The 27,846-nt window shown below is 37.9% G+C and overlaps 1 protein-coding gene across 12 annotated transcripts in view; it reads right to left on the bottom strand.

Moving 5' to 3' along the window:
• Window positions 1-27,846, bottom strand: part of FER (FER tyrosine kinase) — a 463,830-nt gene that overhangs the window by 383,160 nt on the left and 52,824 nt on the right. For 11 of the 12 annotated variants that reach the window (XR_010114476.1, XR_010114474.1, XR_010114475.1 and 8 more), the window contains one exon: window positions 23,561-23,826. Coding sequence is in view for 9 of the 12 variants with exons in the window: in XM_063612887.1 (XP_063468957.1) it covers window positions 23,561-23,767 (207 nt within the window). In the remaining 3 variants the exon portion in view is untranslated. Of the gene's footprint in view, window positions 1-1,663; window positions 1,752-23,560; window positions 23,827-27,846 lie in introns of those variants that run through there. The other variant, XM_063612889.1, reaches the window with a different exon arrangement.

The raw sequence follows: 27,846 nt of genomic DNA, 5'->3' as shown, positions 1-27,846 counted from the left end.
ATTATTCAATCATAAAAAAGGAAATCCTGCCATTTTTGAGAACAGGGATTAATCTAGAGGGCATTATGCTAAGTGAAAAAGCCAGGCATAAAAAGACAAATACTGCATGATCTCACCCATATGTGGAACTTTAAAAAGTCAAATTCAGAAAAAGAGAATAGAATGATGATTGCCAGGGGATAGGGGTGAAGAAAATGGGGAGATTTTGGTCAAAGGGAACAAAGTTTCAGTTATGCAGGATTAATAGATCCTGAAGATCTAATGTACACCATGATAACTAGTTAATAATAATTTATTATATAGTTTGAATTTGCTAAGAGAGTATGTATCTTACGTGTTCTCCCCATGAAAATAATAACTATGTGAGGTGACAGATAAGTTAATTAACTTGATGGTGGTAATCATTATACAATATATATCAAAATATTACAAGGTATACCATAAATACATATAATTTTTCTAAAAAAAATTATTATAGAATTTAATAACAAAAATAACATGTGTGTACTTGGAAACCTCTAAGGAGACGGAGGGAGAGACAAGGAAAGTATTCAAAGAATAATGGCTAACGTTTTTCAACATTGGATGAAAAATAAATACAGATCAAAGAAGCTCAATGAACCCAAGCACAAGACACATGAAAAAGGCAAGACTACCACTACCATATTTGTGTCAGCCTTGGGATATTAAAATTTTCATAATGATAATGTAATAATTTTCAAAAACTGTTTACATATATGAAACTCCTTCAACAGTATAACTCATTGTAATGAGTTCTTGGATATCTTCATTTTTCTTATAATATTTAAAAATTTTCCCCTATAAATACAGCAGGAATTGACTAGTCTCTTTCCCTGGATCATTTATGTCTTGGTGTCCAGATTTATAAGCATGTTCCTATCTGGTGAAGGTTTTTAAAGAACCAAACGACTAAGGTTACTTGATAAATCAGAGGAAGGTGAATCATCTGAGTTAACTATGACCTTCAATGTCAGCAGAATTTCACTTTCTCTTGGTGAAAGCCTTTCTAACAATAGAAAGGTTGAAACTTTTAAGACCATGTTATTTTTCTGAGACAGAGTCTCACTCTGTCACCCAGGCTGGAGTACAGTGGAGCAATCCTGGCTCACTGCACCCTCCACTTCCTGGGTTCAAGTGATTCTCTTGCCTCAACCTCCCGAGTAGCTGGGATTACAGGCATGTGCCACCATGCTTGGGAATTTTTGTGTTTTTCGTAGAGACAGGGTTTCATCATGTTGGCCAGGCTGGTCCCAAGTGATTCGCCCACCTTGGCCTCCCAAAGTGCTGGGATTACAGGCGTGAGCCACTGCACCTGGCCTAAGACTCTGTTATTTCAAGTATTGCAGATTCTCAGATCATCAAACACTAATATAATAACCAAAATGAATCCAAATAAAAGCAAAAATAATATGTGGACAAAGATTAATTAAATATTTTTAAATAAAATCAATATAATCAAATTAAATAATTGGTTTCTAATGACTGGTACCAAAGATGCTGAGCTGCATTAGCTCAGTCACGGTCCAGTCTCAAAAGTTAGAGAACCACATGACTACGAGGATATTACTACTGCTATTAAAAAAGTAAATCTAAGTATCCAAGCACAGATCAGGCCAGAAAAGAAATTAAGAAATTATATTACCTTTTCTTTCCCAATACTTTTCCAGCTTCTTGGTGCTCCACAATTGCTTTTATTCCTCTTGGACTTAAGGGCCACCTTTCTTGTTCTTCTTCTGAAGAACAGGAACCAGAAAAATAACTGGCCATAGTCACCTTTATTCTTCAGAAGTAAATCGCCTAACCTCAGCAGTTTTCTCCTACCAAAACTTAAGCATTGAATAAAATACCTTCACAGTCCCTTTCAGTTCCAGCATCCTGTGATCTTTTCCTATTTATTAATAGCTACTTCCTTATTTAGTGCCATCCTCATAAACTCCTTGACTTTTATAGCTAACGTCCAGAGAAGATTCCTTTGTTGATCCAGCTCTAGTAGAGCACTGTTAAAACAATAATGGCCTATTTGGAAATTTTAAAGAGAAGAATGAACTATAGTTAGGATTCTGGGAGATTTTTATCTCTTCTTTAGCTTCTTTTTTTAATATTCCTGCTCTCCATTCTTTCCCATTCCCTTTCCATGTCCTAGACAAGATGTTCTGTTATTTTCTATTTCCTGTAGTTCTAGATTATCCTTCATTGGCCCCATCAGCTCAATATTTTTTTAAAAAACAAAGTCCTCTCTTTCCTCCTCCAACCCAATCAACCTTTTCATCTACTGTCTTATCTATCTTTTTTCAAACTCCTCAAATAGACTTCTGGGGGAAAAAAATTAAAACTCAATTCTTACTCCCAGAAGGTATAAACTAATCTGTATACTCAAGACACTTCCTTCTGAATCTCTATCCAAAAAAGTGCTTTTTTTCTCTCACACAGAATGAACAGGTGGAATTGATGGTCTCCATTAGTTCTTTCCAACCCCACTCCTATTAAAGCTAACTTTGCTTATCTAAATGAGAGAGAGGCTCTCTGCCTCTTTTACGTACTGGGGCTTCACTCATTAATATTACCAACCTCTTGCACACTTGCAGGCTTTCTCTTATTTACTCCTTTTATCAACACTATGAAGAAAATATCTTCATCTTATAAATGTGGAGTTTGAATGTCAGATAAATTAATCTGCCTAAAGTCACACAGCTAAATAATGGAAGAGCTCACATTCAAATACAAAACTAATTCTTAATGTGTTAGACCTGACACAACCTGATGCTTGGAGGGAGCAGTGTGGGAACCTAAAGGTCTTAATATCTAAAAACTACTTTAAGAATAACTACCTAGCCAGGTGCAGTGGGACATGCCTATAATCCCAGCACTTTGGGATTACAGGCTGAGGCAGGAGGATCACTTCAGCCCAAAAGTTCAAGACGAGCGTGAGCAAAACAGTCAGAATCCGGCTCTAAAAATTAAAAAAAAAAAAAAAAAAAAAGCTGGGCTTGGTGGTGCACACCTGCAGTCCCTGCTACTCGGGAGGCTGAGGTGAGAGGATCACTTAAGCCCAGGAGTTAAGGGCTACAGTGAGCTATGAGAACACCACTGCACTCCAGCCTAAGCGACAGAGCTAGACCCTGTTTCTAAAAATAAAAAAGAATAACTATCTAGGTTAAACTAAGGAGAATATTTTTAAACTGGTTACAAATTACACAGTAATCTTTAATTTCTATTTAGTACTTAATCGTTAAATTAGAAGTGAAGAGCCATAAGGAAAAGCTATCTACTCCTTTAAGCTACCTACTTTGTAGTATGAGTACATCTAAAAAGAAGTCCTTCTAGGGTAAGATTAGTGAGTCACTCTTGATATGACATGCTCTGTGAGAAGCTATGGATATGAAAATGAAAGAGGCCTCTCACTGTAACTGCCTTTCTAACTAAAGTAATGAGCCATCTCTCAAATTTCCCTAAACAGAACAATTAAATAAAATTATCATCTTATCTAACCGCCCCAATATCTCACTGGATAATTAGAAATAGGACTACTTTAACACAGTGAAAAAGACAGCACACATTTCCCAATGCCCCAGGAAAACAAATTATTAATTTGAGATTTTAAAATTTTAGAACATTTTTCAGAATTCTGAGTTGTATATTAATATTAATATTATTAAAAATATTGCTTTTACCTGAAATGTAAAACGTGATTTCAAAAGATTTATTCTTATCTTTTTTTTTTTTGGAGAAAGTCTTGCTCTCTCACCCAGCTTAGAGTGCAGTGGCACAATCACGGCTCACAGAAGCCTTGACTTCCCGGGCTCAGGTGATTCTCCCACCTCAACATCCTGAGCAGCTGGGACCACAGGCACACACCGCACACCACCATGCCCAACTAATTTTCTTTTTGTATTTTTTGTAGAGATGAGATTTCACCATGATGCCCAGGCTGGTCTAGAACTCCTGGGCTCAAGCAATCCACCCGCCTTGGCCTCCCAAAGTGCTAATATTACAGGCATGAGCTACCGCATATGGCCAATTTTCTAAATTCTTAAATGTGATTCTTTGGCAGTGTTGTTTTGTGACCAAAAATAAAATGGTTCCTAGAAATAAACACATCACCTATTTCATAATAAAAAGGAGGAATAATAATTCAATTTACAGAAATTTTATTCTCATCTACCCCAAAAAAGAGATCAGTGCATACATTAAATAGCATCTCAGGCTTCTAAAATAATTAACATAAACCCTACAATGCCTATTTTATGCTTAGGAAGCCTATAGAGGTAAACAGTACCAGTTATACTAAGATTAATACATGATGTATAAAGAAAGTAAACTCTGCATGCAACTTTTGAAAAAGAGAAAACTACACATAAGGGGAAAACATATATCTTTTAGAAATGCATTATTAGTCCTTTCTTGCCCTCTAAATTTGAACTAACAGCTGTGTAGTGAGGTAAATCAGTATTCTATAAACAGGTAGCAATTTAAGTGTTCTGAGTTTATTATACCAAAAGTATTTATTCTACAATGCTGGATTAAAGAACAAACTACTACTGGAGCTGTAATTATACTAAAACATTGAAAATAAATCAACAAGATGACTCAAGCTTGAAAAATACCTAAATAATAGTTGTTATAAATAGCTTTTTACCGCAGACTACACTTCCAACTTCTTGTTTGCTTTCTTTTTGCTTGAATTTTTTTTAAATGCAACGTAAAAATTCCATGAAGAATGCATACTCTGTACACTATACAATAACTCAAAATAAATGGTTCTGTGAAACAAGAGTTTTTATTGTGAGTTTGCCCATTACATAAGAAGAATGTTTTTGGAGTCTCTGTGTCTTTATGGAATATAGAAATCCAGAAGACAACTCCTTAAATTCCCCTAAAGCTGAAGTTTTCAAATATTCAATCGCAAGTTCAAAGGAAATTTTAGATACTTCCCATTCATAAGAGCCTCTCTTCATTTTCTTCAAAGCTTCACGGTTTCCCTGGACTAGTGGTTCACAACTCTGGCTGCAATAAGAAACAACTGCAAATTTTTTTTTTTTTTTTTTGAGACAGTATCTTGCTCTGTTGCCCAGGATGGAGTGCGGTGGCATGATCTCTGCTAACTGCAACCTCTGCTTCCTGGGCTAAAGTGATCCTCCCACCTCAGCTTCCCAAGTAGCTGGGACTACAGGACCAGGCCACCATGCTCAGCTAATTTTCTTTTATTTTTGGTAGAGATGGGATCTTGCCATGTTGCCCAGGCTGATCTTGAACTCCTGCGCTCAAGTGATCTGCCCACCTCAGCCTCCCAGAGTGCTGGGATCATAGGCGTGAGCCACCATGCCCAGCCCAACAACTGCAAACTTTTTAAAAATACCAATTCTTGGCTCTAAGGCCATAGATTCTTATTTAACAGGCTGTGGATGGGGTCTGTACATCAGTACTTTAAAGCTCCACAACTAATTCTAATGTATAAGTTCTACTGTAAAAAAATATTTTTGTGCCTAATAACCATGAGATTGTACAAAAATTACAAAATAAAAACCACAGGGCTTATGGACAAATGGGGTTAAAGGCATAATACTCAAGAAACTAATCAGGGACACATTTTTTAAAAACAGAAACCTAACAGAAAAAACTTCGCATAGTTTTACACATATTAAATGTTAAGAAGCACATGACTACTGTATTAACATGGCACTTCATTTTGAAAAGACCTGAAGTTGGCTTGTCAAAGTCAATTTCAGAAAGGTTGCAACTTGCGAATTCTGTAAAGGGGAGAGTTATTCAAAATTTGACAGAAAGTTGAAATGCCACATGTGGATGAGTGTGGCTCACAACAAAAAGTAAGTGAAGGTAGCCAGTAAAGGACTGAAGTGTGTGTCTACTATGTATTCCTATGCAGCATGGTTCAGCTAGTTATAGTTTTCTTCATTCACCTAGTGCATCTTCAGGTTTCAGACATAAACAAATGCAAAATTAATGTTAAGCTCAAATCATTCCTAATATGTCAATTGTGTGGGAACAAACTCATGGTTTTTTTTTAATAGATTAAAGCATGTGTGTATATATGTGTGGTGTGGGGGGTGTGTGTGTGTGTGTGTGTGTGTGTGTGTGTGTAGTTAGTTAGTTAAGACAGGGTCTTGCTATGTTACCCAGAGTGGTCTTGAATTTGTGGCCTCAAGTGATCCTCTCATTAACCAAGTTTTTAAATGTTGAAATGATTTCAACCAAGATTTCAATGTTTTCAAATCCAGTGGTATAGCAGAGGTGGCTCTACATCCAGGCTTAAAAATTACTGCTTTAAAAATATATATAGTTGAAACCCTAGTTGTACAGGCTCAAGTTACATTATATATGTATTATGTGACTACTAAATAATAAGACTGATTCATCAAAAAGCATTTTTCATTACTTTTTATTCCTATGTGGTATACGTAACATCACCAATATTTCAATTCACTTCATGTTTAAAAGGTAAGGCAATACTTCCTTTTAAATACCTCCCATCATTTGAAGATTGTATTTATCACTGTACTATTTCAGAAGTTGACTGTATGCAGACAGACATAATTTTACATAAATAAGAAGACACAAAGTAAAATTCATCTTCAGCACAGAAAACAGGTCCTAACAATACAATAGCTGTTAAACATATGAAAGATGTTTAATTTCACTCTTTTTAGAGAAATATAAAATAAAAGCACCCTAGATATCATTTCTTACCTATCAGAATAATAAAAATACAAAAGTCTGAGAACAAACTCTGTCACCCAGATTAAGTAGAAGCTGACATCCTCCTATGTTTCTGCTGGATATGCAAAATGATACAAGATCCACAGAGGAAATTTATAGAAATACAAATTTATATTTATATTGGCAATATATAACAAAAATAAATAATATAACAGGTACATTTACATTTTGGCCTGGAAATCTCATTTCCAAAAATTCACCGTGAAGACACCCATGTTACAAAAATACATCTATTCAAAGTTATCCATTGCAGCATTATTTGTAATTGCAAATACTGTGAAACCTAAAATTCCATACATGGTAAATTGGTTGAATGTTCAGATATTTTCTCCACTAAAAGAAACCAGGACTCCTAGGAAAAAGGGTTTATTCCAGGAATGTAGAAAGCAACATTCAAGATGAGACTGGAATATCTTCTTATGCCAAAAAGTAAACAAGTGCTCAGAGAATGAAGAAAAAATAGACACCAGGTAGTTGGGGGAAAAAGATAGCTACCTAGGTCTCCATCTCCTACTATTTCCTCCAATAGGAGTACAAACGAACAAAAAAAGAAAAGAAAACCACACAAGAAACATGCCCTCAGGATTAAAGACAGAATGTACACACTTCAAAATAACTATAAATAACAGAGGCATTCGAACCAGAGTGATTCCATCTTGAGTGAGGGCTAGGAAAAATGAGGCTGCAACTTGCTGAGCTGCATGCCCAGAAAGTTAGGTATCGCTAGCCTCTAGATGTTTATGTTAAGGAAACAGATTGATAATGTTTACTAAACAGATCCAGACTTAGGAGTGTCCTGATACCCTGATGATATCTGGAGAACAGAAGCATTCCTAATTTTGCTTTAAAGATAATAACATCAATTCTTGCAAAATATAGTAATTAAGAAAAGTAATCCTTTATCACAAACCCTTGTAACAGAGCACATCTCCCCATGATCTTTTTTTATCCTGTATATAAACAAGTACTGTACCTACGGTGGACACATTTCTCCTCTCACTTTCAGGAACACCCTACTCTGTGTATGGAGTAGCTGTACTTTTACCACTTTACTTTCTTAATAAACCTGCTTTTGCTTTGCACTGTGGACCTGTCCTGAATTATTTCTTGTGTGAGATCCAGTAACTCTCCCTTGGGGTCTGAACTGGGACCCCTTTCCTGTAAAATAAATTAAAAAATGAAAAATTACCAAATCACAGGTTCATGTGATTTCTCATGTTCGTATTCTATATAAAAAATCACAGAAGAGATACAACAACTATTAAATAAATGAAATAAGTGACTGTGTATTGAATTCTGGATCAGAATGAAAAAATAATTGCCAAAAAAGGACTATATTCCATATATTCACAAAACTAGAGGAAAGAATAAATATATTAAGTCAAGAGATACAAGATATAAAAGGAATTCAAATCTAACTACTAGAGATATTTATGACTTGTTCATTTTTAACATGGAAATGGCCCAACTACTTGATTTCTGTTTATTCTCTCCAATTGTTCCACCCTAAAGTGTGGGCGTGGAGCAAAAGGAAAAGTTGAGTTTTGGCAGGTACAAGACGATGAAGGAATGGTACACAGGCACAATTTAAATTTAAATATTGGCAAGAAAGGAAGTATTGTTGCCAGAAAAGGAGGAGTGAGGGAAGAAGAGACACTGCTGGAAATAAGTGATCAGGGAAAGAATTAAAGTTAACCTCATTAATAGGGTTACGAAACGAAGTTGGAAATAAAAATATCTGAGCTGAAAAAAACAGTGGATAAAATTAACAACCGATTAGACATTGAATAAAAGCAAGGTTAGTGAAGTAGAAGACAACAATAAAAACTAACCACAATGAAACACAGAGAAGAAAGAAAAATACAGCATAGTAAACTGTAGGACAACTTTAAACAGCCAAATCCATAGGTAATCAGGGTCCTGAAAGAAGAGAAAAGGAAGAGGGAGAACTAAAAAACTATTTTTTAAAATAATGCCTGAAAACTTTCCAAAGTTGATGAAAATTATAGTAGCCCATAGGTTTAAAAAGGTCAAGACCCTAGCACAAAAAATGTAGAGAAAACTACATAAAGGCACATAACGAATTGCTTAACATCAGTAACAAAGGGAAAACCTTAAGTGCAGCCAGAGGAAAAAAACATTAGGCACAAATTTTTCATCAGAAACAACACAAGTAAGATGATAATACAGCAACATCTTTAAAATATGTAAAGAAATTGCCAAACAGGAATCTTATACATGTAAAAATTGTTTTCAAAAACAAAGGACACCATAAAGATATTTTTACACTTTCAAACCTAAAATTTTTTTCAATAGACTTGCACTATAAGAAATGTGAAAGGAAGTTCTTCAAGCAGAAAATGATACAAGCTAGAAACCTGAATCTACATAAAGAAATGAAGACTACCATACACTGCAACTCAATGAGCAAATATAAAGAATTATGTACTTATTATTTAAATTATTCAAAAGATAATCAGCAAAAATAATAATGTATTATGGGATTTATAACTCACATATAATTCAAAGTTGTAACAATAATAACACAAAGAATAGGTGGGAGAAAGTGAAGTATACTCTTGCAAGAATATTATTATAGATGAGGTTCTACGTATCACTAAAATACAGACTTATAGTAAGTTATAGATGTATACTATAGACCTTAAAGCAACCATTAAAATAACACAATGAACATTTATAGGTAATAATTCAATAAAGGAGATAAAAATAGTCACATTTTAAAAATGCTCAATCCAAAAGAAACAGGAGAAAGGAATATAAGAACATAAAAAGAGCAGACAGGATAAGAAGAAAACAAATGGTAAGATGATAAATTTAAACCTAATCATATCAATAATCACATTAAATGAAATAGTCTAAACACACAAACTAAATAGCAGAGATTGTCACATTAGGAAACAAAGCAAGACTCAACTATATGTTACTTACAAAAACCCACTTCAAATATACCAAATATATGACGAAAAAAGACATACCATGCTAACAGCCAAATGAAACCCAGTGTGGTTATATTAATATCAGACAGCTTAGATTTCACAACAAAGAATATTACCAGAGTTAAGGTAATTTCTCAGTGATAAAGGGCCTAATCAATAAGGAGAAAATAAAAATCCTAAACATTTCCCACCCGATAAACAAGTTAATTTATTTGTCAAGAAGATATAACATTTCTAAACATTTATGTATCTAATAATAGGGAATCAAAATATAAGAAAAATGGATTAATAAATTGCAAAGAGAAACAGGCAAGTTCACAGTTACAGCGGGAGATTTCAGCATCCCTCTCTCAACTGACGGGACAGGTAGACAAACATGAGTAAAGAAACTGTGATGTTTAATTCCTTATGTGTCCACTTGACTGGCTCAAGGGAACTACACATAGCTGGTGAAACACATCTCTGTGTGTCTTTGAGAGCGTTTCCAGAAGAGATTAGCATTTGAATCAGGCAACTAAGAAGATCCACCAGAAGATTCCATGACAAGCATCATCTAATCTATTGACAGCCTAACGGAACAAAAAGGAGGAGGAAGGGAAAATTCACTCTCTTTCTTCTGGAACAGATATTCATCTCCTCCTGCCCTCAAGCATCAGAACTCTAGGTTTTTGGGCCTTCTTACTCTGGGATTTACACAGGAGATACCTCTGGTTCTCTGGCCTTTAGACTCAGACTGAATTACAGCACTGTCTTCCCTAGTTCTCCAGTTTGCAGACAGCATATTGTGTGTCTTCTAGACTTCCATGATAAATCATATATATATATTTGTATATATATGTGCGTATGTATATATATATATAATATATATATATATCGCCTATTGTTTCTGTTTCTCTGGAAAACCCTGACTAATACAGAAATAGAAGACTTAAAAACCACTATCAACCATCTTCACTTTACTGTCATCTGTAGAACACTCTAACCAACAACAGCAGAATACATACTTCTTAGCAACTGCACATGCAGTATTTACCAAGACCAACTATTTTCTGGGCCATGAAACAAGTATTCATAAATTTTTAAACATTCAACTGATACAAAATAGATTCTTGACAAACAATGAAATTAAATTTAAAATTAGTAACAAAGAGATCCATGGCAAAATATATATATATTTGAAAATTAAGTAATACAATGTGGTATTTTGGGGCCCACTCCAGTCCATACCCAGGCAGATCTCTAGGCATCTGGTGCATCCACTCACTTGAATCAGCAGCATGACCTGCCCCACCCTTCCCATTCACAGATCTTGGTGCAGAGAGGCCCTCTCCACTTCACACCTAGGCAGATCTCCAGGCATTCAGAGCACCCACTTGCCTGGTTCAGCAGCCTGGGATGCCCTACCCTTCCTGGACATAGATTGTGGGATAGAAGGGCCCTCTCCATTCCATGGCCAGGCAGATCTCCAGGTACTTGGAGCACTTGCTCACCTGGAGAAGCAGGCTGACCCACCCACCCTTCCTGTGCATAGATCATGGGGCAATAGGGCCCTCTCTGCTCCTCACCAGGGCAGGTCTCCAGGCATTCAAAGAACCTGCATGCCCGGATTGGAAGCATGAGCCACCCTACCCTTTCTGTGCAAAGATACAGGTAAAGGAGGGCCCTCTCTTCTTCACCTCCAGGCAGATCTCCAGACAGCTGAAACACCTGCTCACCTAGGTCAGCAGACTGAGTATCCAACCCTTCCTATGAAGACACCATATTGCAGCTGGGCCCTCTCTGCTCAACACCAAAGCAGATCTCCACTGGGAGCACCTACTCTTCTGAATCAGCAACCTGACCTGCCCCACCATTCCTGTACAGAGACTGTGGTGCTGCAGTACTCTCCATGTCGAGGCATCTGGAGTACCCACTCTCCTGGATTAGGAGTTTGACCAACTCTCTCACCCCAGGCAAAGAACTTGGGGCTGAGGAGGTTTCCTAGGCACACCTCTGAGCACTTGGTGGACACCCATTGGATTCTCCCTCAGTGCTGGTGCTTCTGCCTGCCACTGGGGGACAGGTAGGCAGGCCTGCCCAGTCTGGCCCCACACATCTTGCTCCCCAGCCCGGAGAGTTGAGCAGGGAACTTAGACCACTGTGCACTACACGGATCAATCAATTTCCTGAGGCAACAGAGAGCTTCTCTCAGTAAGCAAGCATCAAGTATACACACCCAGCTGTGTTAGCCACAGCCACTTCTTACCTATAAGCGCTATGTACTGGCTTATATATAAAGACAGCCCAATACAAAAGCCCAGTATAAAATCCATCAACAGAAGTGCATATGGCAGAGCCAAAAAGACATTACTGAACATTCTCTATAGTCACACTACCTAGGAAAGAGGGGAAAGGAAAAGAGAAATTAAAAAATAACAATAATATCACAAGAAAGAAAAAAGAAAAAATCCTACCTGCACAAAAATAATTACAAAAATTAGAAGTGCCAGCACCTCCAGATGAGAAGGAACCAGCCCAAGAATTCTGGCACCATGAAAACTGTGAATGTAGTGACACCACCAAAGGATCACACCAGCTCTCCAGCAATGGTCTGTAACCAAACTGGAAACTCAGAAATGACAGATAAAGAATTTAAAGCACAGGCTTGGCATGGTGGCTCACACCTGTAATCATAGCATTTTGGGATGCCAAGGCAGGAGGATCACTTGAGCCCAGAAGTTTGAGAACAGCCTGGGCAACATGGTAATATCCCATCTCTACAAAATATACAAAAATTAGCCAGGCATGGTGGTCCACACTTGTAGGCCCAGCTACTCAGGAAGCTAAGATAGGAGGATTACTTAAGCCCAGAAGATCAAGGCTGCAGAGAGCTGTGATCATGCCACTGCACACCAGCCTGGGCAACAGAGCAAGAACCTGTCTAAAACACAAAACAAAACAAAAAATTCAAAGCATGGAAAAGCATGTATTATAAGAATGATTAACAAGATCCAAGACAAGGATGAAATTCAACACAAAGAAACTTCAAAAGCAATCCAGGCAATGAAGGAATACATAAGCATCTTAAAGAAAAATCAGTCAGAGTTTACGGAGTTGAAAAACTCACTTAAGGAGTTTCAAAAGACAACTGAAAGCTTCAGAGGAAACTTCAGAGCCTAAATACATGTCTTCAGAACTAATGCAGTCAGACAAAAATAAATAAAAAAGAATTTTTTAAAATAAACAAACTCCCTGAGAAATACGGGATTAGGTAAAGCAACCAAACCTACAAGTTATTGTCATTCCTGAGAAAGAAGGAGAAGTAAACAACCTGGAAAACATATTTGAAGGAATAATTCAAAAAAAGTTTCCCTAATCTTACTGGAGAGGTAGATATCCACATACAAAAAATCCAGGTAACACCTGTGAGATGCTATACAAAATGAACAGCAACAAGACATATTGTCACAAGACTGTCCAAGGTCTAAACTAAAGAAAAAAATCTTGAAGGCAGCTGAGAAAAAGTTCAGATCACACGTGCAAAGGGAACTCTGTCAGGCTAACAGTGGACTTCTCAGCAGAAATCTTATAAACCAGGAGAGATTAGGGGTGAAGTTTCAGCCATCTGTAAGAAAAGAAATTCCAATCAAGAATTTCACATCTCACCAAACTAAGCATCGTAAGCGAAGGAGGAATAAAATATTTTCCGGACAAGCAAGTGCTAAGGGAATTCTATACCAGGTTGCCTCACAAGAGATCCTTAAGGGAGTTCTAAACAAGGAAACAATAACAACGAAAATACCTGCTACCACAAAAACATGCACACAGGCCCTATAAAGGAACCACACAATACAAACTACAAAGTAATCATCTAATGCTTCACAATAGGATCAAAATCTCACATATTAATATTAATATTGAATGTAAACTGCCTAACTACTCCACTTAAAAGGCACAGAGTTGCAAGGTGGATTAAAAAAACAAACCCAACCATCTGCTGTCTTCAAGAAACCGATTCTTACATGTTGACACCCATAGGCACAGAGTAAAGGGTTAGAGAAAGATCACACAAACAAAAAACAAAAAAGAATAGTGAAACTATTCTTATATCACATAAAACAAATGTTGGACCAACAAAAAAAAAATGGACAACAAGTAATAATGATAATAATGATAAAGAATTTAATTCAACAAGAAGACTTAACTTATATTTAATATATGCACCCAACACTGAAGCACCTAGATTCACAAAAAAAATACATCTAGACCTATAAAAAGACACAGACAGCCACACAACACCCCACTGATAGCATCAGACAGATCACTGAGACAGAAAACTAACAAAGAAATTCTGACCTGAAATTCAATACTTGACCAACTGGATCTAATAGAAATCTAGGAAATATTCCATGTATCATACACAGAATACACATTATTCTCATCTGACATGGAACATAATCTAACATCAACCACATGCTTGGCCATAAAACAAGTCCCAGTAAATTTAAAAAAAAATCTAAATCATACCAACAACACTCTTAGACCACAGTGAAATAAAAGTAGAAGTCAAAACCAAGAAGATATCTCAAAACCACACAATTACATGGAAATTAAACAACTTGCTCCAGAATGACTTGTGGGTAAACAATGAAATTAAGGCAGAAATCAAAACATTTTCTGAAATAAATGAAAATAGAGAAACAGCATACCAGAATCTATGGGACGCAACAAGAGCAGTGTTCAGAGAAAAGTATATAGCACTAAACACCACCCCGAAAAGGTAGAAAGATCTCAAATTCAGTATCTAATACTATACCTAGAAGATCAAGAAAAACAAGAACAAACTAACCCTAAAGATAGCAAAAGAAAAGAAGTAACTAAAACCAAAGAACAACTGAATGAAATTGATATCCAATCATCCATACAAACAAACAACAAAACAAAAACTTTGATCTTCGAAAGGATAAACAAGGTTGATAGACCACTAGCTAGACCAACAAAGAAAAAGGCAGAAGATGCAAAATAAGCACAATAATAAATCACAAAGATGACATCACAACTGATTCACAGAAAAACAAAAGATCCTCAGAGACTATTACGAACACCTCTATGCAAACAAACTAGAAAATCTACAGGAAATGGACAAATTCCTGGAAACACGCAACTTCTCAAGATTGAATCAGGAATGTATTAGTCTGTTTTCACGCTGCTGATAAAGACATACCTGAGACAGGCCAATTTACAAAAGAAAGAGGTTTAACTGGACTTACAGTTCCATGTGGCTGGGGAGGCCTCACAAACATGGTGGAAGGCAAGGAGAAGCAAATCACTTCTTACGTGGATGGCGGCAAGCAAAAAGAGAGCTAGTGCAGGAAAATTCCCGTTTTTAAAACCATCAGATCTCATGAGACTCATTCACCAACATGAGAACAGCACAGGAAAGATCTGCCTCCATAATTCAATCACCTCCCACCGGGTTCCTCCCACAACACATGGGAATTGTGGGAGTTAAAATTCAATATGAGATTTTGGTTGGGACACAGCTAAACCATATCATTCCACCCTGGACCCCTCCCAAATCTCATGTCCTCACATTTCAAAACCAATCATGCCTTCCCAACAGTCCCCCAAAGTCTTAATTCATTTCAGCATTAACTCAAAAGTCCACAGTCCAATGCCTCATCTGAGACATGGCAAGTCCCTTCCGCCTATGAACTTGTAAAATCAAAATCAACTTAGTTATTTCCTAGATACAATGGGAGTATAGGTATTAGGTAAATACAGCCATTCCAAAAGGGAGACGCTGGCCAAAACAAAGGGGCTACAGCCCCATGCAAGTCTGAAATCCAGTGAGGCAGTCAAATCTCAAAGCTCCAAAATGATCTCCTTTGACTCCATGTCTTGCATCCAGGTCACGTAGATGCAAGAGGTGGGTTCCCATAGTATTAGGCAGCTCTGCACCTGTGGCTTTGCAGGGTACAGCCTCCCTTCCAGCTGCTTTCACAGACTGTTGGTGAGTGTCTGCAGCTTTTCCAGGCGCACGGTGCAGGCTGTCGGTATATCTACCATTCTGGGGTCTGGAAGACGGTGGCCCTCTTCTCACAGCTCCACTAGGCAGTGCCCCAGTAGGGACTCTGTGTGGGGGCTCCAACCCCACATTTCCCTTCCACATTGCCCTAGCAGAGGTTCTCCAGGAGAGCCCCACCCCTGTGGCAAACTTCTGCTGGGACATCCAAGCATTTCTACACATCCTCAGAAATCCAGGAGGAGGTTCCCAAACCTCAATCCTTGACTTCTATGCACTAGCAAGCTCAACACCACGTGGAAGCTGCCAAGGGTTGGAGCTTGTGCCCTCTGAAGCCATGGCCCAAGCTATACCTTAGCCCCTTTTAGTCATGGCTGGAGCAGCTAGGATGCAGGGCACCAAGTCCTTAGACTGCACATAACACAGGGACCCTGGGCCTGGCCCACAATACCATGTTTTCCTCCTAGGCCTCCAGGCCTGTGATGGGAGGGGCTTCCATGAAGACCTCTGACATGCCCTGGAGACATTTTTGCCATTGTCTTGGTGATTAACATTCAATTCCTTGTTATTTATGTAAATTTCTTGAATTTCTCTCAGAAAATGGGATTTTCTTTTCTATCACATTGTCAGGCTGCAAATTTTCCAAACTTTTATGCTCTGCTTCCTTTATAAAACTGAATGCCTTTAACAGCACCCAGGTCATCTCTTGAATGCTTTGCTGCTTAGAAATTTCTTCTGCCAGATACCCTAAATCATCTCTCTCAAGTTCAAATTTCGATAAATCTCTAGGGCAGGGGCAAAATTCCACCAGTCTCTTTGCTGCAACAAAACAAGAGTCACCTGTGCTCTGGTTCACAACAAGTTCCTCATCTCTATCTGAGACCACCTCAGCCTGGACCTTATCATTCATATCACTAACAGTATTTTTGTCAAAGCCATTCAACAAGTCTCTAGGAAGTTCCAAACTTTCCCACATTTTCGTGTCTTCTTCTGAACCTTCCAAACTGTTTCAACCTCTGCCTGTTACGCAGTTCCAATGTCATTATCACATTTTCAGGTAGCTTTTTAGCAATGCCCCACTCTACTGGTACCAATTTACTGTATGAATCTGTTTTCACGCTGCTGATACCTGAGACTGGCCAATTTACAAAAGAAAGAGATTTAACTGGACTTACAGTTCCACATGGCTGGGGAGGCCTCACAAACATGGTGGAAGGCAAGGAGGAGCAAATCACATCTTATGTGGATGATGGCAGGCAAAAGAGAGCTTGTGCAGGAAAATTCCCATTTTTAAAACCATTGGATCTCATGAGACTCATTCACTATCACGAGAACACCACAGGAAAGACCCACTCCCATAATTCAGTCACCTCCCACAACACGTGGGAATTGTGGGAGTTACAATTCAAGATGAGATTTGGGTGGGGACACAGCCAAACCATATCAAGGAAGAAACTGAAACCCTGAAAAGACCAATATCCAGCTCCAAATTGAATCAGTAATTAAAAAAAACTATCCAATTAAAAAAAAAAAAAACAGACTAAATGGATTCACAGCCAAATTCTACTAGATGTACAAAGAAGTAGTACCAATTCTACAGAAACTATTCCAAAAAATCAAGTAGGAGGGAATTCTACCTAATTCATTCTAAAAAGCCAGCATCACACTGATACCAAAACTTGGCAGACACAACAAAAGCAGAAAACTACAGGTCAATATCCATGATGGACATAAACACAAAAATCCTCAATGAAATACTATTAATAGCAAACCGAATCAAGCAGCACATCAAAAAATTAATTCATCATGATCCAATAGGCTTCATTCCTGCAATGTAAGGTTGGATCAACATATACAAATCAATAACTGTAATTTGTCACATGAACACAATTAGAAACAAAACCATATAATAATCTCGATGTAGAAAAGGCATTTGATAAAATCCATCATTGCTTCACGATAAAAATCCTCAATAAAGTAGGCATGGAAGGAATATAACTCAAAACAGTAATAGCCATCTGTGACAAACACACAGCCCACATCATACTGAACAGCAAATGCTTGAGCTATTCCCCTTGAGAACTGGAACAAGACAAGGATGCACACTCTCACCACTCCAATACAATATAGTACTAGAAGTCCTAGCCAGAACAATCAGGCAAGAGAAAAAAATAAAAGGCACCCAAATAAGAAAAGAAGTCAAACTATCTCTCTTAATTGATGGCATGTGTCTATACCTACAAAGCCCTAAGTACTTCACCAAAAGGCTCCTGAAACTGATAAACGACTTCAGTAAACAATCAGGATACAAAATAAATTAGAAAAATCAGCACCAATTCTATACACCAATAACATTCAAGCTGATAGCAAAATCAAGAATGCAATGCCATTTACGATAGAAACAAAAAAATAAAATAAAACACCTAGGGATACATTTAACCAAGAAAATAAAAGATCCCTACAAGAAGCACTACAAGACACTGCTGAAAGAAATCATAGACGACACAAACCATTGGAAAAACATTCTGTGCTGATGGTCTGAAAGAATCAATATCATTAAATGCCCATACTGCCCAAAGCAATCTACAGATTCAACACTATTCCTATCAAACTACTGTCATTTCTCACAGAACTGGGAAAAAACTACTATAAAATTCATATGCAACCAAAAAGTCACCCAAATAGCCAAAGTAGTCCTAAGTAAAAAGAACAAAGCCAGTGGCTTGACGTTATGTAAGTTCAAACTATACCACAAAGCTACAATAACAAAAACGGCATGGTAGTGGTACAAAAACAGACACATAGACCAATGGAACAGATTAGAAAACACAGAAATTAAAAAAAAAAAAACAACACACACCTACAGCCATCTGATCTTTCATCAAAAATAAGCAACAGGGAAAGAACTCCCTATTTAATAAATGGTGCTGGGATAGCTGGCTAGCTTTATATGCAGAAGAATGAAACTTGTCCCCTACCTTTCACCATGTACAAAAATTAATTCAGAATGGATTAAAGATTTAAATGTAAGACCTCAAACTATAAGAATCCTAGAAGAAAACCTGGGAAATACCATTCTGGGTATCAGCTGTGGGAAGAAATTTATGACTAAACTCTCAAAAGCAATCGCAACAAAAATGAAAATTGACAAGTGGGACTTAATCAAACTAAAAAGCTTCTATACAACAAAAGTAACTATCAACAGAGTAAACAGACAACCTACAGAATGAGAGAAAATAACCATAAACCACGCATCCAAAAAGGACTAACGGTCTACACAGAACTTAAACAAATCATCAAGAAAAAAAAACATTAAAAAGTGGGCATAGGACATTCACAGATACTTCTCAAAGGAAGACATACAAGTGGCCAACAAACACATGATAAAATGCTCAACGTCATTAATTATCAGATAAATGCAAATCAAGACCACAATGAGATACCATCTCACAGCAATAAGAATGGCTATAATTAAAACGTCAAAAAAACAACACATGCTCGTGAGGTTGTGGAGAGATGGGAACACTTAATACACTATTGGTGGAAATGTAAATTAGTTCAGCCACTCCACTAGGGAAAGCACTCTGGAGATTTCTCAAAGAAATAAAACAGAACTACCATTAGACCTAGCAGTCCCATTAGTAGGTATATAGCCAAAAGAAAATAAATAGTTCTTCCAAACAGACACCTACATTTGTATGTTCATCATAGCACTATCCACAGTAGCAAAGACATGGAATCAACCTCATTGCTTATCAATGGTGGATTAGATGAAGAAAATGCAGCACATATGCACCATAGAATACTATATGGTCATAAAAAAGAATGAAATCATGCCCTTTGCAGCAACATGTATGCAGCTGGAGGCCATTATCCTAAGCAAATTAACACAGGAACAAAAAAAAACAAATACTCCATGTTCTCACTTTTAAGTGGCAGCTAAACATTGGGTACACAAGGATATAAAGATGGAAAAAATGGGCACTACAGAATATTAGAGGGGAGAGGGAAGGATGGGGGGAAAGGCTAAAAAACTATTGGGTATTATGCTCACTACTTTGGTAATGGGGTCATTCATACCATAAACCTCAGCATCACACAATATATCCAGGTAACAAACCTGCATGTGTACCCCCAGAATCTAAAATAAAAGTTGAATTATTTTTAAACAATTTAAAATGTATACTATTTTTATTTATTGAAAGACCCAACACTGTTAAGATATAGATTTTCCCCAAATTTATCTATACATTCAATATAATTCCAAGCAAAATCCCAGTAGCCTTTTAAAAAAAAACAATTGGTAAGGTGCTCCTAAAATTCATAAGGAGAGGCACAGGATTTAGAAAAGACAAAATAATTTTGAAAAAAATATAAGTTCAGTAGTACCCCTTAATCTGTTGTTTTGCTTCCTGCAGTTTCGATTGCACGTAGTCCAAAAATGGAAAAGTCCAGAAACAAATAATTCGAAAGTTTTAAGGTGACACCACTCTGAGTAGTATGATGAAATACCTAGCCTCCCCACTCTGTCCCTGCCCAGGATATGAATCATCCCTTTGTCTAGTGTATCCATGCTGTATATGCTACTTGAATATTACTCACTTAGTAGCCATCTCAGTTATCAGATCAACTGTCCTGCTATAGCAGCGCTTGTGTTTAAGGAACCTTTATTTAACTTAATAATAGCCCCAAAATGCAAGGATAGTGATGCTGGTAATTTGGATATGCCAAAAAGAAGCCAGAAAGTGTCTCCTTTGGGTGAAGGGATGAAAGTTCTCAACTTAAGGAAAGAAAAAAACATATGCTGAGGTTGCTAAGAGCTACGGTAAGAATGAATCTTCCATCCATGCAACTGTGAAAAAGAAGAAAAAGGAAATCCGTGCCTTTGAATTTTTGATGTTGCACTTCAAACTGCAAAAGTTATATGCATAGTGCGTGATAAGTGCTTAGTTAAGATGGAAAAGGAATTAAATGCATGGGTGGAAGGCATGAACAGAACATATTCTGATTGGCAACAATGGACGTTCAGTACTATCCACAGCTTCAGGCATCTACTGGGGATATTAGAACATATCTCCCATGAATAAGGGATGACTACTGTACACTACCTGACTTTGATATTATTATCAAGGAACAAATAATTAAATGTGTTACTGGTGTCATGATAGACAAAAATATGAATGGAACAGAATAAAGAGTACAAAAATAGACTCACATTATGGTCAACTGATTTTAAACAAAGATGCAAATTCAACGGAGAAAGCTTAGTGTTTTCAACAAATGATGTTAGAACAAATGGATATCCAGAAGCAAAAAAAGAAAAAAATATGAACTTCAATCCATAGCTTGCCACATGTACAAAAATTAAATAAAAATAAATCATAGACCTACACACAAAACTTAAAACTACAAAAATTTCCAGATGATAACACAGGCAAAACTCTTTAACTTGGCATCAGGCAAAGATTTTTTAAGATACGATACGAAAAGCACAATCCTCTTTAAAAAAGGTAGACTTTACTTATAGGTAGAATAAATCATAGTTTTTCTGTGTTAAGAGGAAAGAATAGCTGGTCACAGTGGCTCATGCCTATAATCCCAGATCTTTGGGAAGCCAAGGTGGGAGGATTGCTTGAGCCCAGAAGTTCAAGGTCAGCCTGGGCAATGTACTGAGACCCCGTTTCTATAAAATAAAAAATAAAATTAGCCAGTTATGGTGGCGCATGCCTATAGTGTCAGCTCCCTAGAAAGCTGAGGTGGAAGGATTGCTTGAGCTGGGAGGTCAGCGCTGCAATGAGCCATGACTGTACCACTGCACTCCAGCCTGGATGCCAGAGCAAGATCCTAAAAGAGAAAAAAAAAGAGGAAAAGCTGACATACTCCTTGATTTTCTGTGAGTTCTCAACCATTGTTCAACTGTTGATTTAATGTATAAATTAGCAATAACAAAGAAAATAGCAACTATGTGACAATGGCAAATAAGACATGTCAACAGAATGTAAGAAAATGAAAAGTAGGTAAGTGGTAACTAACTCGCATATGAGGAAAAGTTAAAACCTAAGTGTTCTGCAAAAGGGAGGTCAAGATTTATGAGGTCAGATGACTACGGTAAAGCTCAGGAGACCGAGGCAGGTAGATCATTTGAGGTCAGGAGTTAAGACCAGCCTAGCCAACATGATGAAACCCCATCTGCACTAAAAATACAAAAATTAGCCAGGTGTAGTGGTACCCACCTGTAATCCCAGCTACTCATGAGGCTGAGATACAAGAATCACCTGAACCCGAGAGGCAGAGGTTTTAGTGAGCCAAGATTACACCACTGTACTCTAGCCTGGGCGAGAAAGTGAGACTGCATCTCAGAAAAAAAAAAAAAAAAAAAAAAAAAAAAAAGAAAAGAAAACAAGAGGGATAAATGAAGCAGAAAGCCTTTGGACTCAGAAACACCAGGTAGCTTACCAAAAACAAGAAGATTAAATAAAATGTGACTTTTAAAATACCAAAAGTACTTTCCCTATCTATTCCCATTAACATTAATAGCAGGCTTATACCCACAGATGAAATTGCCAAATGAAATAAAGGATATCCAGTTAAATTTGAATTTCAGATAAATAACAAATAATTTTTAATATATGTTTGTCCTAAATACTGCATGCAAATTCAAATGGTGTCCTGTATTTTTTGTGGCCATCTCTGGCAGCTCTACCTTCAGACTAGATATTGGCCCAGAAAGGAAGTTAAAGATATTAACATTACTGGGCTCTTAACAGAATCACAAATCCTTACTTGATCAAACACACTATATACACGGTCTCCACAGGTAACAGAGTTTTCCTCTAAAATGTACTCAAATCCTAAGACCCAAAAGTGAAAGAAGATTAATTTTTTTAACATTCTAAAGTTAAAAAGATTTATTTTTAACTTGGAATAAATATAGTGAAATATGATATTTAAATAAGACATTGGAAGTAACAGAGCAAGAATCCAAGAACTATTAGAGTTTAATATTTCTTCTTCAATGTTTTCAAAGAACAATTAACAGTACAATTCTGGCCCTTATTTTTATATGACAGAATAATCTTGGATTTAAAAAATACATTATTCATCTAATGGATGTTTTAAGAGGGACTAACTCAACAATATACTAATAATTTTGTACTGAAATGATAGCAAATAACAGCTACGTGCTAAAATACTCCATATGATTCACAACACTAACGATTCACAGAAGAATTCAGGGAATGGTTTATAACTAAAGTTTGTGCAAAAGGGAAAAATAGCAGGGTTCAAATGACCCAAAGCCAGAAGAGTTAATAAAAGCAACCAAAATTTGTAACAATGGTTCTCAAACCTGACCCATTAAGTCAGAATATTAGAGAGGTACAGCCCCCTAATTTTTTGTCTTGTTTTTTGAGATAGGGTCTCACTCTGTCACCCACGGCTCACTGCAGCCTTGATCTAACAGGCTCAAGCAATCCTCCCACCTCAACCTCCCAAGTAGCTAGGACTACAGTCACATGCTACCACGCCCAGCTAATTTTCATATTTTTTGTAGAGACGGGCTTTCACCACTTTCCCCAGGCTGGTCTCAAACTCCTAGGCTAAAGTGATGTTCCCATCTCAGCCTTCCAAAGTACTAGGATTACAGGTGTGAGCCACCATGCCCAGCCACTCCAAAATTTATAATTTTTAAAAACTTCTCCATGAGATTTTCATACTCTGTAAAACTGTGGAATCATTGCTTTAGAATGCTGACTTAAGTATGCTCATTCAATAGTATGAGCTATTGCATTTTAAGGACAATTATAATGTTATAAATAACAAATAGTGAAATTATTCTTCTTACCTTGGATACGTTGCTGACATAATTCATTTGGACAGTACTTTCCTTATCAACTTGATTACAAAGGTTCTGTAAAGTAGATGCATATTCTTTATCACTTTTTATTCTCAGGGCCATAAATTTCTTTACTGTTTCCAGTAACCGTAATTCCCAGTCTTGCAATTTTAACACTGCTTCATGTGAATTCTTCAGGTCACTCCCAAACCCCATTTTGTAAGGCACTGGTTATCCTCCACACTGCACAAGTGAGCCTTCTAATCAGCACATATCTGTGTATGTAAACAAAAGAGAAAAACTCTTAAATAAAAAGGAAATTAGTCTTCAAAAAAAAAAAAAGTTACGATAGATTCCTCTTTGGAGTTAAAAAAAAAATCACAACTGAATACTTTCTTCCAAAGACCAGAAACAAGATGAAGAGGTTCACTCTATTGTTGGCTTCAACATTACTCCAGAGGTCTTAGCCATTACAATGAAACAAATGAAATAAAAGGGGCATTCAGATCGGAAAGGAAGAAGTAAAACTATCTTAATTTGCAAATTACATCATCTTGTATGTAGAAAATCCTATGTAATGCAACAAAAACCATTAAAATAAATGACTAGAAGCCTCCACCAATTGTGCCTCCCTGCCCCCTGCCAGCAGGAACACCAAATTTAACAACTATTTACACACAAAAAAATCAGGTGAGCAATCACAGTACCCAGTTTTAACTTCCTATCACTGAAAGAGGTACTGAAAAGGGTAGAAAACACAGTCTGGAATCATCAAGACCAGTCCTCTCCCATCCCCCGGCAGTGGCCACATGGTGCACAGAGTATCCTTGGAGGAGAAAGAGAGCACTGTGATTGTGGGACTTTGCAATAAACTCACTGCTGCCGTGTCACAGCGGAAAGCAAAACCAGGATGAACTCAGCCAATGCCCACCCAGGAAGGGAGCATTTAGACCAGCCATAGCCAGAGGCGAATTGCCCATTCCAGCAGTCAGAACTTGAGTTTCAGCAACCTAGAGAGACATGAGAGAGGGAGGCTACAGGAGTGCTTGCAACACCTCTTCTGCACCCTGGCCAGCACAGCTTGCAGCAACAAAAGTGACTCCATCCTTCTGCTTGAGGAGAGGAGAAAAACAGTAAAGAGAACATTGTCTTGCCTCTTGGATACCAGCTCAGCCACAGTAGGATAGAGCACTGGGAAGTCATTAGACTCCTATTATAGGCCCTATCTCCTGAATGACATTTCTAAACACAACCTGGGCCAAAAAAAAAACCCCGCTGCCTTGAAAGGGAGGACCCAGTACTGGCAGGTTTCATCACCTGCTGACTTAAGAGCCTCTGGTCCCTGAATAACCAGCAGTGATACACAGGTAGTATGCTGTGGGCCCTGGGTCAGATTCAGACATGCTAACTTCAGGTGAGACCTGGCACATTCCCAGCTGTAGTGGTGGCTATGGTGAGACTCCTTCTGCTTGAGAAAAACAAAGAGAAAGTTAAGGGGACTTTGTCTTACACCTTAGGTACCATCTCGAACACAGTGGGGTAGAGCACCAAGCACATTCTTACAGCCCCCAGTTCCAGGCCTTGCCTCTTAGATGGCACTTCTGGACCTGCTCTGGGCCAGAGAGGAGCCCACTGCCCTGCAGGGTAAGTCCCAGGACTGGCAGCATTCACCACAATCTGACTGAAAGAAACTTGGGCCTCACGTCAACATCAGCAGTAGCCTGGCAGTACTTCCTGCGGGCCTATGGTGGTGGTGGCCAGGGAGAGAGGCCTTCTACTTGTGGAAAGGAGAGGGAAGAGCGGGAAAGACTTTGTCTCGTGGCTTGAGTGCCAGTTTAGCTGTAGAATGGGGCACCAGGTAGATTTCTAAGGTTTTGACTCCACTCCTTGGCTAACAGACAACATTTCTGGACCCATTTGGAGCCTACAGAAACTCACCACCCTTGAGGAAAGGACACAAGCTTGGCTAGCTTCACTACCTGCTGATTATAAAGCTCAGGTGCCTTGAGCAAACATAGGCGGGGGTCAGGTAGCAATTACAGTGGGCCTTGGGCATGACCCAGTGCTGCGCTGGCTTCAGGTCTGACCCAGTACAATTCCAGTACTGGTAGCAACATGGGTGACTGTGTCACCCCACCCCCTGCCCCAGGTGACTCAAAACAGAGAGAGACTCCATTTGTTTGGGAGAAAGTAACAAAAGGGAGCAAGAGTTTCTGCCTGGTAATGTAGAGAATCCTTCCAGATCTTATCCAAGACCACAAGGGCAGTGCCCCTACAAGTCCGCATAAATCATAGTGTTACTGGGCTTGAAGTGGCCCCTAATACAGATACAGCTTAGATCACAACACCCAAGTACCTTGTATTACCTGGAAAGCCTTCCCAAGGATGACAGGTACAAACAAAGCACAGAAGTGAAGACTACAATAAATAACTCATAAATACCTAACTCTCGAATGCACAGATTCTGTCGAACATCCACAAGATTCAAGACCATCCAGGAAAACAAGATCTCCATACACAAACTAAATTAAGGCACCAGGAACCAATCCTGGCCTGAAAGATATGGGATCTTTAACACGGAGAATTCAAAATAGCTGTTTTAAAGAAACTCAAAGAAATTCAAGATAACAGACCAAATTTAGAATTCTATCTAGATCAATTTAACAAGGAGATTGAAATAAATAAAAAGAATAAAGCACAAATTCTAGAGTTGAAAAATGCAACTGACACACTGAAGAATGCATCAGTGTCTCAATATCAGAATCGATGAAGCAGAAGAAAGAATTAGTGAGCTTGAAGACAGGCTATTTAAAAATAGTCAGAGGGAACAACAACAATTAAAAAAAAGAATTAAAGAGAATAAACCATGCCTACAAGAATTAGAAAATAGCTTCAAAAGGGGAAATTTTTTCTTTTTTTTCAGACAGGGTCTCCCTCTGTCACCCAGGCTGGAGTACAATGGCACAAAAAATAGTCAGAGGGAACATAAAAAAAAAGAAGAAGAATAAAAGAGAATAAACCATGCCTACAAGAACTAGAAAATAGCCTCAAAAGGGGAAAGTTTTTCTTTTTCTCCAGACAGGGTCTCCCTCTGTCACCCAGGCTAGAGTACAGTGGCACAATCACAGTTTACTGCAGCCTCAACCTCCTGGGCTCAAGAGATCCTCCTGTCTTAGCCTCCTGAGTAGCTGGGACTACAAGTATGTGTAACCATGCCCAGCTAATTTTAAAATTTTTTTGTAAAGAAGGGGTCACACTTTGTTGCCCAGGCTGCTGTCAAACTCCTACGTGCAAACAATCTTCCCATCCTGGCCTTCCAAAGTACTGGGATTACGGGCATGAGCCACCATGCCCAGCCAAAAAAGGGAATCTAAGAGTAATTAGAATTAAAAATGAGGTACAGAAAGAGATAGGGGTAGAAAGTTTATTCAAAGAGATAATAACAGAGATCTTTCCAGAGACCTGGAGAAATATAAATATTCATGTACAAGAAGGTTATTGAACAACAAGCAGATTTAACCTAAAGACTATCTCAAGGCATTTAATAATCAAACTCCCAAAGGTCAAGAATAAAGAAAAGATCCTAAAAGCAGCAAGAGAAAAGAAACAAATAACATCCAATGGAGATCCCATTTGTGTGGCAGCAGCCTTTTCAATGGAAATCTTACATGGCAAGAGAGAGTGGCATGAAATATTTAAAGTGCTGAAGGAAAAAAAAACGTTTACCCTAGAATAGCATATCTGGTGAAAATATCCTTTAAGCATAAAAGAGAAATAAAGATGTTCCCAGACAAAAAAAAGCTGAAGGATTTCATCAACACCACACTAGTCCTATAAGAAATGTTAAGGGAGGGGTGGAGGGGGCAAGCACAGTGACTCACATCTGTAATCCTAGCACTTTGGGAGGCCAAGGTGGGTGGACCACCTGAGGTCAGGAGTTTGAGATCAGCCTGGCCAACATGGTGAAACCCCATCTCTACTAAAAATACAAAAAATTAGCTGGGCTTGGAGGCGGGCACATGTAATCCCAGCTACTAGGGAGGCCGTGGCAGGAGAATCACTTGAACCTGGGGGTCAGAGGTTGCAGTGAGCCAAGATTGCGTCATTGCACTCCCGCCTGGGCAACAAGAGCGAAACTCCGTCTCAAAAAAAAAAAAAAAAAGAAAAAAAAAGGAAATGCTAAGGGGGATTAATCAATCAGAAAGAAAAGGACATTAATGAGCAGTGACAAATCATCTGAAGGTACAAAACTCACTGGTAAAAGTAAGTACAACAAAAAAAAAAAGAATATTATC

Source organism: Symphalangus syndactylus, chromosome 11, assembly GCF_028878055.3.
Source record: "Symphalangus syndactylus isolate Jambi chromosome 11, NHGRI_mSymSyn1-v2.1_pri, whole genome shotgun sequence".
Classification (NCBI taxonomy): domain Eukaryota; kingdom Metazoa; phylum Chordata; class Mammalia; order Primates; family Hylobatidae; genus Symphalangus; species Symphalangus syndactylus.
Note: the sequence above shows the minus strand (reverse complement) of the source record. Positions and strands in the feature narration are given on the sequence as shown.